Raw genomic sequence first — 13,685 nt, 5'->3', positions numbered from 1 at the left:
ATAATTTTATTATTAAAATTCTAAATGGGTTGGCGGGTCAACCCGTATATTTTTTGAAAAATCCATATATGACCCGTTAAATAAACGGGTTGACGGGTTGACAGATTGAAAAACTCAACCCAAACCCGTTTATTTCGTGTCGTGTCGCGGGTCGTGTCGAGAATTGCCAGGCCTAACGAAAACTGTTGCTGGTAAGTTTTGATATTATATATATTTAAATCGGTTTCGAAAAAATGAGAACCGAAACCGGAACCGATTAAGACGGTTCCAAATATTTAGAAACCGAAACTGTTTAATGCGGTTTTGTTTCCGGAATCGACAGTTCTGGTTCGAAAGCGAGTACGTAGTTCCACTGCTCACCCCTAGTTATAACCTACATATGCTCTAGTTAATTCATGTTTGTTTTGTATAACATTAAAAATAACAAATATACATGTTTAAAGTTTAAACAATTATTTCATTTTTAGGCGCAATGGTATCTGCAATGTTTGTAACATTTAAAAGAATTTGACAATTATTTCATTTTTAGGCGCAATGGTATCCGCAATGTTTGTAACATTTAAAAGAATTCGAGGTGAGCACGAGGGACTGAAAATGTAAATTCTGTTAGTCATTTGAAATTTACTTGTAGCGTTATCAGCAACCGTAAGTCGTAACTCCCACCAGCAAATATTTGACTACCCCTCGAATCACGGGTCGAAGTTAAGTCTCCCATTAAAGACCAAATGCCGCTATTACCTAATCCAACGTTTCTCGACAGAAACTTAAGAGAGAGAGAAGGGTCACACAGCTTAGCTTTTGTTGCTCCTTTTGTGGTTTTTCATCATCTCCATCTTCCGCCTTCACCTGCACCATCTCTTTAATCTGAAGCCCACCTCAAATCAGATCTTCGCTGATTACTTTAGCACTGTAGTTGGGTTTTCGATCTGGGTTCGACTCATTTGTGGATAGTTTACAACACTCATCTCAATGTTTAATTTTTTCGCCGTCAATGTTTTCTAAGAATGTCTGCTTCATTGGCGACATTCACGCGTCCCCGAATTGGAGCGACAAACACGGTATTGTTTTAGTGTTTTTCTTGTTTCAGGGAATCATCGAAAAACAGTGTTACATCATACTTTCCGCTTACGAATTGGGTTTGGGTTTTGTTACAAATTGAAGACGAACTTGTTCTAATTTCGAGAATTTGTTTATGATGCTCTACATCCCTTCGTTTTCTTCAATTCTTCTTTTAAAATTAAAAGTTCAAAATCCATATCAAATTTGAGGTCAAACCAATACCATGTTCAACATCCAAAGTCGAGCTTTACCTTTTCTTTCCCTTCGGAATAGAGGAAGTAATAACGAAGCAAAGTAGATGCGTATAGTTTAATTTGACGTTTCGGTGACTTGCTTCTGTTTCAAGTTTTGATTGGATAATTTTGGAAATATAATATATTTTGTTGCAAAATCCCCCTTCCAATTGCAAGTTTGCACCTTTTTTTTTTGTTAATTTTAATCAGTCTATCACGAAGAAGTTTGGGTTTTAATAACAATCTTGTCTGTATAAGAAGTTTTCTTATATCTTTCAACTCTTTGTGGAAATTTTATAGGTTTTCAAGAGTGGGCCACTTTTCATATCTTCTAAAGGTGAGTAAAAATTCTTCTGCTTGTTCGAACTTATGATACACAACAGTTCAGAAGTTTCTTAACAATCTATGTATGGACTTAAACAAAAAGAAAATATGTAACATTCTGTGTATTTGATGCATATTGCTTATAGATTGTAGCTTCCCTTGAATAGGTGCCATGAACCCTAAAGATTGTTAAGGCCCACCACATGTACTTGTTATCTGTTGGGCACCTAAACATGACAATTTGTAATTTGCTAACTTTGGATGTTGCCCCAACATATTTGGGAGTGATCATGTGATACATTCAAGACTTGGGAAAAGTTGTCTTCAAGTACTGGCACTTGGCATCTTTAAGTTACAACAATGTAAAACCAGACTTAAAAGTTAAAATAGTGCCAAACTAGTTTTAATAACTTTAACATTATGTTATTCAAGTATATAACAAATTAAAGCACCAAAAACAACTATTAAGCACACAAAACAAACCCTGAAACAATGCTTATCTCCTGCTGATAGTAACTCAACTGCATCCAACTATTAAGTACACCAAAAACGACCTTGTTTAAATTATAATTATAACCATTTTTTTTTCTTGACTAATATTTGCTGCTGCAGGATTGGGCTGGAAGTCATGGAAGAAGCGTTGGTTTATTCTCACACGCACTTCTCTGGTGTTCTTCAAAAATGATCCAGTCAGTCATCTCTCTTGGTTACTTTTTTTTTTCAGGAAATATTGATGCTTTTTCTCGTTATTGAAACATTTATACTCCAAAAGTTCTCACAGTTCTTGATCAAAATGTGTTACTGAATTAGTGAATTTCACTCATGATGGTTCAATAGATTCACCCAATGCAATCCTTAGATTTGACAATGTGTTGACAGTGACTTATAGATTGTATTATATTTATATTTTACACACCAAGTGAAAAATCAATGTTGACCAAATTTACATATTCCCACCCAATGAGAAATGAGGTGTAGATTTCAAAAAGTTGAAGGGCCTATAGTTGTATAATACAAGACATTAGACAGTCATGCTGCAAAAAAGCTTTTATTTTTGGGATAAATGCAAGAGATAGCAATGTAGTTTCATTTACATTTGTATTTTAGCATCTTACTCTAATTTCTTTCTATTACAATAATCTTTCTTATTAAGGTTTTTTATTATGAGGACATTATTTTTTAAAAATCTATCCAATTTTGGAAACGCTCAACATCACAGTTTTTTTATAATTTGATGATTGAGGGATTCTATACTTTAGAGATTTCAATGAGTTCGAGGTTTCACATATCTGTGTCTTCAGTAACTTGTGTTTCACTTTTTATTATGAGCTAAATGCCAAAAATCGCAACATATTTATTTTATTTATGTATTATAGCATCCTGCTTTTATTTATTTTTATCACAAATTTGTGCTTTCAGTTCTTTTTCTTATTAAAGCAGTGTACTTTGAAAATCTCCATTGTTAGCATTGTACTTCCAATTCTTTTATCTTATTAAAACATTATACTTTGAAAAATCTACCCAATTATAGCATTTTACTTCTGTTTTTTTTTCTTTGAAAAATCTACCTAGTTATAGTATTGAAAATTGCTTTGTATTTCAATGGGATTCCTTTAATTGGATAGTTCTTTCACTGTTCAATACTGTAATAGAAAGAATTAAAAGTAGGATGTTATAATCAACAAATCACCAAAAGTACATTGCTATTTCTTGCACTTAACCCTTTTGTTTCAGTGACTGAATTTATAACTTGTGTTTTGTTTAGAGTGCACTTCCTCAGACTCAGAGAGGAAGTGAAGTAAATCTGACATTGGGGGGAATTGACTTGAACAATTCTGGAAGGTAATGGTGTTTATGTGTTTTATATTTATATTTATTGATGAAAACATCAATTTAATTTTAAGTTTAAGATCTGGATTATGGAATTTTTTCTTGCAGTGTTGTTGTTAGAGAGGACAAAAAGCTACTAACTGTTTTATTCCCTGATGGACGCGATGGGCGAGCATTTACTCTCAAGGTTTTACATTAATCATACATTTTTTAGGCTATTCTTTCAAATGATACATTGTATTTACATATAATATAAACTTTTCATATGGAACATTCCTACAAATCAAGTCACCAACCAAACCAAACATGACCATGGATTATGGAATGTAATGAAGATTAAGAAATTAAGATATTGCTAATTCAAATTTCAGGCAGAGACTTCAGAGGATTTGTATGAGTGGAAGACAGCACTTGAACATGCTCTATCACAAGCACCAAATGCAGCCCTTGTTATGGGACAAAATGGAATCTTCCGGAATGATACTACAGATTCCACTGAAGGCCCCTTCTATCAATGTTTGTCAACACTCAACATTCATTCTTAAAACGTTTTCTTTTATTAAAAATTAATTGCATTGTGGATCATGAATGTTAAAATCATATTTATTCCACTTGTACTTGCATCTTATCGATCAAGCCACTTAAGTATCTTCTATAGTAATTAAACCATTATACATTTTTGACCATTTAGAAAAAAAAAAACATTTTTCCAGGTTACCGGATTTTGATATAAGCACCACCAAATACAAGAAAAACACCACTTAAAAAATAATAGTACCATGGCTAAATCGATAAAATGACGAAAGTATGTTGTGGCTATTTTGCCCTTTTTCAAAACTGGGTAACTGCAAAAAATGATTCTTTTAAACAGTTTAAAAGGTATAATCACTGCAAAAAATAGTTAAGTTTCAAAACTCGATAAAATGGTGAATTTAAGTTATATTTTTTTTTTTGGTATTTTTCCCTAAAGAATAGCAAGTTTGTAATTGAACAAATATGGTTTTGAATCAATTGCTACAAGTAAATGCTGATGTATTGCACTTACGTCAATTAAAATTCTTAGATTTTTTTTTTTTTTTATTATTATCTTTTTTCAGGGAGTAATAAAAGACCGATTAAGTCTTTAGTTGTTGGAAGACCAATATTGCTAGCATTGGAGGACATAGATGGAGGCCCATCTTTCCTTGAGAAAGCACTTAGATTTCTTGAGAAACATGGTAAGCTTCTTTCTGATTCTGAATGATAAAATAAAAATGTTATGTGACAAATAAGAATTAAATTAAAGAAATAGCAATGTACTTATCTTTTTCGGACACTGTACTTTGAAATTGTAGCATTGAAAAGTGTTTTGTTTATGGATGGCATTGCTATATTTAGGTATATTTTTCAAAGTATAATGCTGTATTAGGACAAATGGAAAGTAGAATGTTATAATAAACAAATCTATGAAAATAGGTTTGTGTTTCTTGTATTAAACTCAGTAAAATAACAAGTAGGAGATTCAGGTAACAGCATAAGAATCTTCTAGTGCTGGAATGCTAGGAAACATAATCAAGAAGTTTATGTTGTGTTTTTTATGTGTTAACTTTAACTTTTACTCTTTCCATATAAAATGGTATTATATTATGTAACAGGAAGCAAAGTAGAAGGAATCTTGAGACAAGCTGCTGATGTAGAGGAGGTTGATCGCAGGGTTCAAGAATATGAAACAGGTTTCCTTTCTTTTAATTATCTTTGCCTAAATCCTAATTGGAATGAAGAAAAGCTGTTTTTTTTTTTTGATGGAATGGAATGGAATGGACTATTCATTTTCCATTTTGTTAATCATACATACGTTAGCTAAGCAGTGTTTCTAATTCTTATCTTGGAATGGAATGAGAAACTGCAATATAACCCATTTTTATTTATGTAATTTTTAGTTACAAATCATTTTTAAAAGATTACATGATTTTAATTAAATTACAATTTTATCTTCCAAAAATAACTTGGAAATATATCTTAATCTTATTTGGGTTTAATGAGCTTTTATTATGTTTTGTTTTATAATTTGGTATATTAAATGTTCATCAATTATAACTTATAACTATACATTGTGCTTACATATAATATAAAAATTCATATGCCAATCAGAGTACCAAACATGATTATGAAATGTAACGACTCATTTTATTACCTTATAATTTGAAATAAATTGCATCTTATGTTAATTGTTTTATTTCATTTTTGCTTATTTTTGTTGAGTAGTCTAGCAGCTTATATACCTACCAAAGCTTACTTTATCTTTGTTGTAGGCAAAACTGAATTCAGTTCTGATGAGGATGCACACGTTGTTGGTGATTGTGTTAAGGTACTTACTACTTCATTTCACTTAAAGAGGATCAGATTATGTGATACCATATTAAGGCCCCTTTTCTTTTCTTTATTTTTTTCCCTTGTAAAGTGTTGCCTGGATAAATGATGTTCATTTTTCTTTTAGAAAACAATGGCATACTTAGAAAATGGTGGGAAAATAGAATGTAGGCAAATTTGTAAAAAAATATTCTTTTCAGTGACTTACTGTATTAAGTTGTTCTTTCTGCATTAAGTCAGCAAGAAACACCTGTACGTATATAGCTTACAAGATTAAGGTGTTGTTTTCTTTTTGACTTAATGGGAGTATCTGTTTGACTTAATGAAGAAAGAACAACTTAATAGAGAAAATCTGGGAAAGAAGGCTTTCCCTATTGAGTCTTGACATTTTACAAATTTGACTTCAAAAGGGGAAGAAAAAGAAAGTGAACTTGAAAGGTGCTTACTTTGGATCTTGTTTTAGTGATTGAAGCTCTTTCATTTGCAGCATGTTCTTCGAGAGCTACCCTCATCACCTGTTCCTGCATCCTGCTGCACTGCTTTATTGGAAGCTTATAGTGAGTTCGCCTTCCCTTTCTTTATACTTAAAGGAGTGATTAAAGTATCTAACTTTGTTTTCTTAATTTTCTAGGCAACTCCACTGATAATTATATGGTTTTTTTAAAAAAAATGTATATGATGTTGAATGCTCTTGATTTTTAGGGTATCATGTAGTTATGTGTTATGTTACATGGGTAGTCATCACTTGATTTAAATTAATCAGGTTGAAAAAATGCTGACTGATAATCTGTATTTCTAAGAAGTATGTCTATAGGGTAGCACATAGTTGTTTGTTACATGTGTAAATACTGTTACTATTACTGTTATTGATAATAATATTATATTGTATTTGTATCCTTGTTGCTTGATGAAGAAATTGATCAGAAGGAATCTCGAGTAAATGCTATGCGTGCTGCAATCTTGGAAACATTTCCTGAACCAAACAGGCGTTTGTTGCAAAGGTGATCATTCTCTCTTTCTTTTTGGTTTAATCTTTTTAGGACAAAAATAGCAATGGACTTTCATTTATTTGTATATTATAGCATCATACATTCAATTTATTTTTTAACATTGCACTTTCAAGATTTTTCTTAATTAAGGCATAAGAATCTACAATTATAGCATTGTTCTATCGAATTTTTTCTTGTTTGGACGTTAATCTACCCATTTATAACAGTTTGGATGAAATTGCTATAGTTGGGTAGATTAGTCAAAATACATTGTTGTAGTTTGAAGAAATGAAAGTACAATGCTATAATAATAAACAAATCAATGAAAGTACGTTGCTCTTTAACCCTTTTAATTACAAAGTCTTTTAATTTCAGTTCGTCATTTGTCTTCCCTCAGTAATAATGAATGAGCAAGTAAAGCTACAAGCAGTAATTTATATGTTGGCTGATTACAAAAAAAAAGAGACAGTTGTTATACTATAACTATATACAAATCCAAATTTCGGTAAATTGTAAAAATCATTATGTTTGTATGAGCTAAAAATTACTCTAGTCCTCATTTGAATGTACATTTATCATGTTTGCTTGATCACATACATATTTTTGTTATATATATTAATTGAAAGCCTTGAATTCAATTGCAGAATCCTGAAGATGATGCACACGATTTCCTTGCATACTTCTGAAAACTTAATGACAGCATCAGCAGTTGCTGCTTGCATGGCACCATTGCTATTACGCCCACTTTTAGCTGGTGAATGTGAGTTGGAGGATGATTTTGATAATAATAATAATAATAATCCCAACAATTCTGCTCAGTTGCTTGCTGCTGCTAATGCTGCTAATAATGCTCAATCTATTATTGCAACTCTCCTTGAGGAGTATGATATTATCTTTGATGTAAGTTTCTTTTCTTTTGTTCAACGCTTTCATAAACAAGTTTCCACTTATCTGTGTGCTATTACATCCAACTTCTCTTCTTTCTATTACAACTTTCTACTTTTTAACTATCTACCCAATTATAGCATTTACCTTTCGATATTTTTGTTCTTAGAACATTGTACTATCAAAAGTTTACCTTATTATGGCAATGCTAATTGCTGTGTATTTGAATGACATTGATATAATTGGGTTGAGTTTTCTAAGAACAATGTTGTACTAAGAAGAAAAAAAGGTAGGATGCTATAACTAAATGCAAGAAATAGCAACATACATCCATTTATAGCACCCTACTTTCATTTCTCTAACTACCCTTCAAAAATTTTCTTATCGACAGGTATACTTAAAAAATCGAGCCTATTATTTATAGCAATAAAAATTGCTTTGTATTTGAATGACATTGCTATAATTGGGTAGATTTATCAAAGAATGATGCTATACTAATACCAGAAAGAAATGAAGTAGTAGGATGCTATGCCTATACATTATAATAAACAAATAAACACAAGCACGTTGCTATATTTTGTGTTTGACCCTAATAGATTATATGATCATGATTTGTTGTTTCTTTCAGGATGATGCTATGCTGAGATGTTCTATATCAGCAGATTCTAGGGACATTAGTGGAAGTGAAGATTCGAGTGATGATGAAAATGTGGAAATAAAAAACAATGTTTACCATGATGCACAAAATGAAGCTGATCAGGAAACTGATGATGAGGATGATCCTGAACGTGTTTTTAGTGGAAAATTGAGTGAAAGCAGCGGTTATGCTGGCAGTGATCTTTATGACTTTAAGGTAACAATTATATTAACTAACAATAACAGTAGTAACAATTCCACTAACTAAATATCACCTTATCTACATGTACTTTTGTTTTCTTTTTCATGAAAAATATTCATCTCATGCAAGAAATCTGCTTACAGTTTTTTGGATTAAATGCAAGAAATAGAAATTTACTGCCTTTTTATCATCATACTGTCATTTCTTCCTATTACAACATAACATTATTGTACTTTGAAAAATCTACCCAATTATAGCAGTGAAAATTGCTTTGAATTTGGATGTCATTGATATACATATCAACAAAAGTGCATTGCTGTTTCTTGCATTTAATCCAAAAATTCTAACAAGTTTTTAACTTCAAAAGCTCATGACATCAGTATCTTAGAAAAAGAATTTTATTTTTTGGGTAGATATTTTTCAAAGTACACTGCTAAAATATATATAGATTTTCAAATAAGTGGAAGTATATTGCTATTTCTTGCATTTGACAGTAATTTATTTGTTGATGGTTGGCATGTAGGCATATGGAGGTGATGAATCAGATGTGGTATCCCCAAAAAACAACATTAATTCAGCAGAAAAATCAAATTCATTATTAGCAGACTCTCAACAACATCTTGGAGATTCTATTGTTGAAATTAATGAGCAACAAATGAAGCCAAACAGGGCAAATGACAATGAATCATGCACTGGGACTCCACTTACCAAATTAACTGCCTCCAACAATAATTCTAGACGTTCAACAATTTGGGGAAGGAATAATGTAAGTTTTGCTTGGCTTCATTGATTTAAAAAAAAAAAAGTTTAAATGCAAAAAACATCAACAATAATTCTAGCATTGATTTGTTTATTATAGCATCCTACTTTCATTTATTCTTATCACGACATTATACTTTGAAAAGTCCACCCAATTATAATAATGCCATCTAAATACAAAGCAATTTTCACTGCTATAATTGGGTAAACATTTCAAAATGTAATGCCATATTAGGGAAAACAATTAAAAGTACATAACCTTGAAAAGTACATTGCTATTTTTTGCATTTAGCCCTTTAAAAAGTTGTATTTTGGTCTTCTTTATGCTAGTTTCAAACCGGAATTTGATAAATAATATCACAGTTTGTGTATGGGAAGGGGAAAATCTTCATACAAATATATTTGGTTGTGATTTGTTACAAGTTCCCTTTATGCTGATTTTTTATTTTTGTTATTACTTATTTCCCTCAGGGCAGAAAGACACCATCAATGGAATCAATCGATTCTTCTGGAGAAGAGGAGTAAGATTATGACATTTCATTTTAGTTTGTTCTTATTTCTTATGCCATGTTTGATTTTCGGATTCCGATGGAATCGGAATTCGAGATTCCAGCCATGTGGTGTTTGGTTGCCAAATAGACGGAATTCGATTTCATAGGAATACTTTAAACTCCATGTATCATGGACTTTTACCGTTTCTAGAGGAGGGTGTATGGATTTCAATTCCATTCTTCCCTTTTTACTAAAAGACCAAAACACCCTCATTGTATATTGAACTAAAAAAATACATAACTATCTATATTTAAAATAAACGAGAAATATTTAAATCTTAACAAAAGTTTTGAATTTTTTTTTTATCATTATTCTTGGCTCCCATTCCATTTCCTTCCAATCCAACTCGTGACATACTATGTTTCTTTTGTATTCCAATTCCTTTGATAAATTTCACAACATTCTCAAATCAAATTCCCCCTTAATACATCTCATACCAAATGAAAATCATGAAAGTTCATTTTTTTGTAAATATATCAACTGGCATCTAGAAATCTGTTATTGATGATATCTAATGATATTGAATGTGCAATTAGCTACTTTTTGAATATGTTTTAATGTAACAAGTTGTCTTTGTGTTTGTAGACTTGCTCTTCAAAGGCTTGAGCTCACGAAAAACGACTTGCGACAAAGAATCGCAAAGGAGGTAATTAATACTCATGAACATGATTTCTTAGTGCTTATTCTTCACAAGATTTATTAATTATTATCAATATTTTAATATTTTTTAGGCCAGAGGAAATGCAATACTTCAAGCTAGCTTGGAAAGAAGGAAGCAAGCATTGCATGAGCGCCGATTGGCACTTGAACAAGACGTATATATATGCCTTTCTTCCTTCCTTTTTCCCCATTTGATGACATCATGTGCAAAATGACTTAGATGCCCTCCTCTCCTCATCATAAAAAATAGCTCTAGAAAGTTCATCCAATCCAACCTTCTGCGTCTGTTACATGGGACTGGACAAAGTTTCTAGGGCTATTTTTGATGAGAAGGGCATTTACGTCTTTTGCACAAACAAGAGATCAAATAGCAACTTTTATATCGTGACAGGTTTCAAGATTGCAAGAACAGCTACAAGCCGAGAGAGATTTAAGAGCTGCATTAGAAGTCGGATTAAGCATGTCATCTGGACAGGTGTCGGGATCACGTAACATGGATTCAAAGGTAAGGTGTTTTTTTTTTTTTTTTTTCTCTTCCTCTTGTTTTATAAAGTGTTGTTGCATCTTTATTTTATTGAAAAGTTTTGAAATGAAATTGAAGACGAGGGCAGAGCTTGAGGAGATTGCTGTTGCTGAAGCAGATGTTGCCAGATTGAAACATAAAGTTGCAGAGTTGCATCAACAACTTCATCAACAACGCCAACATCACTATGGCTCTCTCTCTAATGCTTCTGATCGATTCCAACAGTCAGTCCATATCCATTCACTTCTTTTATTAACCAACTGCAAAAAATACTTCTATTTATTAATTTCTCTATCGAAAAGGTGTAAAGATTTAATGATATCAATCATTAGATCAAAGGCCACATATAGATTGTGTCTAGCATTATTCTTGTTCTTATACTTTGTGCACTGCTTATATTTTTCTTTTCTTTGGCAGGAGAGGTTTTCAGCAAGGCTTTGATTCTACTATTGCTATAATCAACCATGAAAGAAAACAAAGATCAGAGGTAACTCTACTCTAAACCATCACTTAAATCTATATACTTTTGTTTCGTGGATTCCAATGGAATTGGAATTCGAGATTCCATTCCATGGCATGTTTGGATGCAAGTCCAATTCCATCAGATTCCTACGGTGGGTGGAAGGAATTCAATTTGATTCTTCCTTTTTTATATAAAGACCAAAATACCCTCGTTAGTGAAAATTTACAACTTGTTCCATTTTTTATGATCGAATTACATTTACATGTATCTTTTGTTAATACTTTACAGGAAACTTCATTGGGAGCAGAGTTAAGAAACATCAAAGGGCAAGCCCTAATGAATGGAAACAAGAGTAGGAAAACTACTACTCATAAGCAATTTTTAGACTCACAAAACTTGAGTGATTCTAAAAGTAGTACACAGGCTTCCACAAGTTTATCTATGGATGATTTTGGGGCTGTTGATTCTGTGGGTATTATGCCATCTACATCAAAACCAGCCGAGGTTAGACTTTATAAAAAAAAGTGTCATTTTCCACCTTTTTCATTTTTTTTTTGTTCAAAAAGATCATCACATGTTGGACAAAAAATTACAAGGATGGTGTTTTTTTTTGTTCAAAGTACAATGGTGTGTGTAGTAGGAAGAAAATTTCAATGAAAGTACATTATTGTTTCTTGCATTTAACCTTTTTATATTTCACATACATTTCCTCAATTCGCCACTCTTATAAAAACATCTTGTTTCTTTTTCATCTTTGCAAGAAAAGAAAAGAAAAGATTCACCATTTAAAGATATATGAATTATGTAGGCGAATGATTATCCAAGACAACAATTGGCAGCATCTTCCACATTGGTAGAATTAACAACTCGCCTTGATTTCTTCAAAGAACGAAGGTCTCAACTCATGGAGCAACTTCACAATCTTGACTTAAACTATGGGGATGGGCCCACAACACAAGATTTTACATATAAACAACCGTCGCCAGGCTGGAACATACTTAAAAGAAGCTGATCATTTGGCATTTGTATATCCTATTCCTATGTTTCTTCTCCTTTCATGATTCTTTGTTGGAAAGTTATTAAACTTGGTTTCTTCTTATTAGGTGAAGTGGGTTTATAGAATCTTTAATTGGTTATGTATTATTTTGTTCAAACTGATGATTATGAAGTTTTCAACATAATCTTATACTGCTATTTGAGAATGTAATGAATGGTTTATTTTATGTTTAATGAGTGTTGCGTTCTTGGGTGTATTTGTATCTGTATATCAAAATATATATCTATATTTTTATATGGTACACTTGAAATTTGTATCCAGCCTTTTAAGCAAATCTTTCATTTTTAACGTCTATCTTCAAGAATATGTAGGATGCTGATGCAGTTTAATGGTAAGACTGCAGAAAAAAAAGATCAATAGTATTCCAGCATTGTCAACCTTCGAGTTTGAGAGGTCGACACTCTCAAATCACAATAGAGATTTTACAGAAAAATAATCGCATCTTTCTCTAATCGTTCACCTGTTATTTATACACCTCTCCCTACACCTAACTAACCCAACAAAATGTAAAACTCACGTCCACCTTCTTCTATTTTGTCGTCGATATGCCAAAGTGGAATGATAGATATACCTCAATTAAGAGGGTGTTTGGCTAAGCTTATTTAAGAAGTTATTTTTTTTAGCTTATTAACAGTTTCATACAGCTACAAGCTAAAAAAAGTGTTTGGATAAAAATAACTTATAAGGGTGGAAAACCGCTAATAAATTATTTTTTATAAGTTATCCCACTCTAACTTATTAGATTATAAGCTAATAAACAATAAGTTTTTTATTTGCCAAACACCCCCCCCCCCCCCCCCCCAGTCTTTCTCTTTCTTGAATATGTAAAACGTATATGTGGTTTATCATTTGCATGGGCACGACAAGATGAAACAATGTTTTTAAGAGAAATTTTGATACAAAGACGAGGTGCATCTATGTCTTTTGTACGACCTAGAGTAGTATCATACATTATTTCACTTTTTTGGGTGAGATACAATTCTATAACTTGGTTAATTTAACAATAGTTTAAGCTCGAGTCTTGTCTATGCCAAATGCACTAAGGAGTTTCTATTTTGTCTTGTCATGTCTAGTTCTATAAAATAAAATAAAAATGCCAAATAGTAGGGGCTAATAATTTTAAATGCCAACAAGTAGTAGTTGATATCATTGTTCTTAAATAAG

General features: G+C 31.8%; 1 protein-coding gene across 1 annotated transcript; it reads left to right on the top strand.

Annotated features, from left to right (window-relative positions):
• The first annotated feature begins 725 nt into the window (after positions 1 to 725).
• LOC145159341 (rho GTPase-activating protein 7-like) lies at positions 726 to 12,717 on the top strand. Its single transcript, XM_079078284.1, has 22 exons — positions 726 to 1,058; positions 1,593 to 1,629; positions 2,229 to 2,305; positions 3,382 to 3,458; positions 3,555 to 3,633; positions 3,818 to 3,962; positions 4,544 to 4,663; positions 5,081 to 5,158; positions 5,738 to 5,793; positions 6,283 to 6,352; positions 6,709 to 6,796; positions 7,429 to 7,684; positions 8,298 to 8,522; positions 9,031 to 9,273; positions 9,738 to 9,787; positions 10,404 to 10,464; positions 10,550 to 10,633; positions 10,870 to 10,983; positions 11,080 to 11,225; positions 11,419 to 11,488; positions 11,753 to 11,968; positions 12,273 to 12,717. The coding sequence occupies exons 1-22, from the start codon at positions 1,005 to 1,007 to the stop codon at positions 12,474 to 12,476; spliced, it is 2,550 nt and encodes an 849-aa protein (XP_078934410.1). The 5' UTR covers positions 726 to 1,004; the 3' UTR covers positions 12,477 to 12,717.
• The last annotated feature ends 968 nt before the right edge of the window (positions 12,718 to 13,685 follow it).

The sequence above is a fragment of the Lactuca virosa genome, chromosome 2, assembly GCF_052849685.1.
Source record: "Lactuca virosa cultivar CGN04683 chromosome 2, Lactuca_virosa_CGN04683_v6, whole genome shotgun sequence".
NCBI classification, from domain to species: domain Eukaryota; kingdom Viridiplantae; phylum Streptophyta; class Magnoliopsida; order Asterales; family Asteraceae; genus Lactuca; species Lactuca virosa.
Note: the sequence above shows the minus strand (reverse complement) of the source record. Positions and strands in the feature narration are given on the sequence as shown.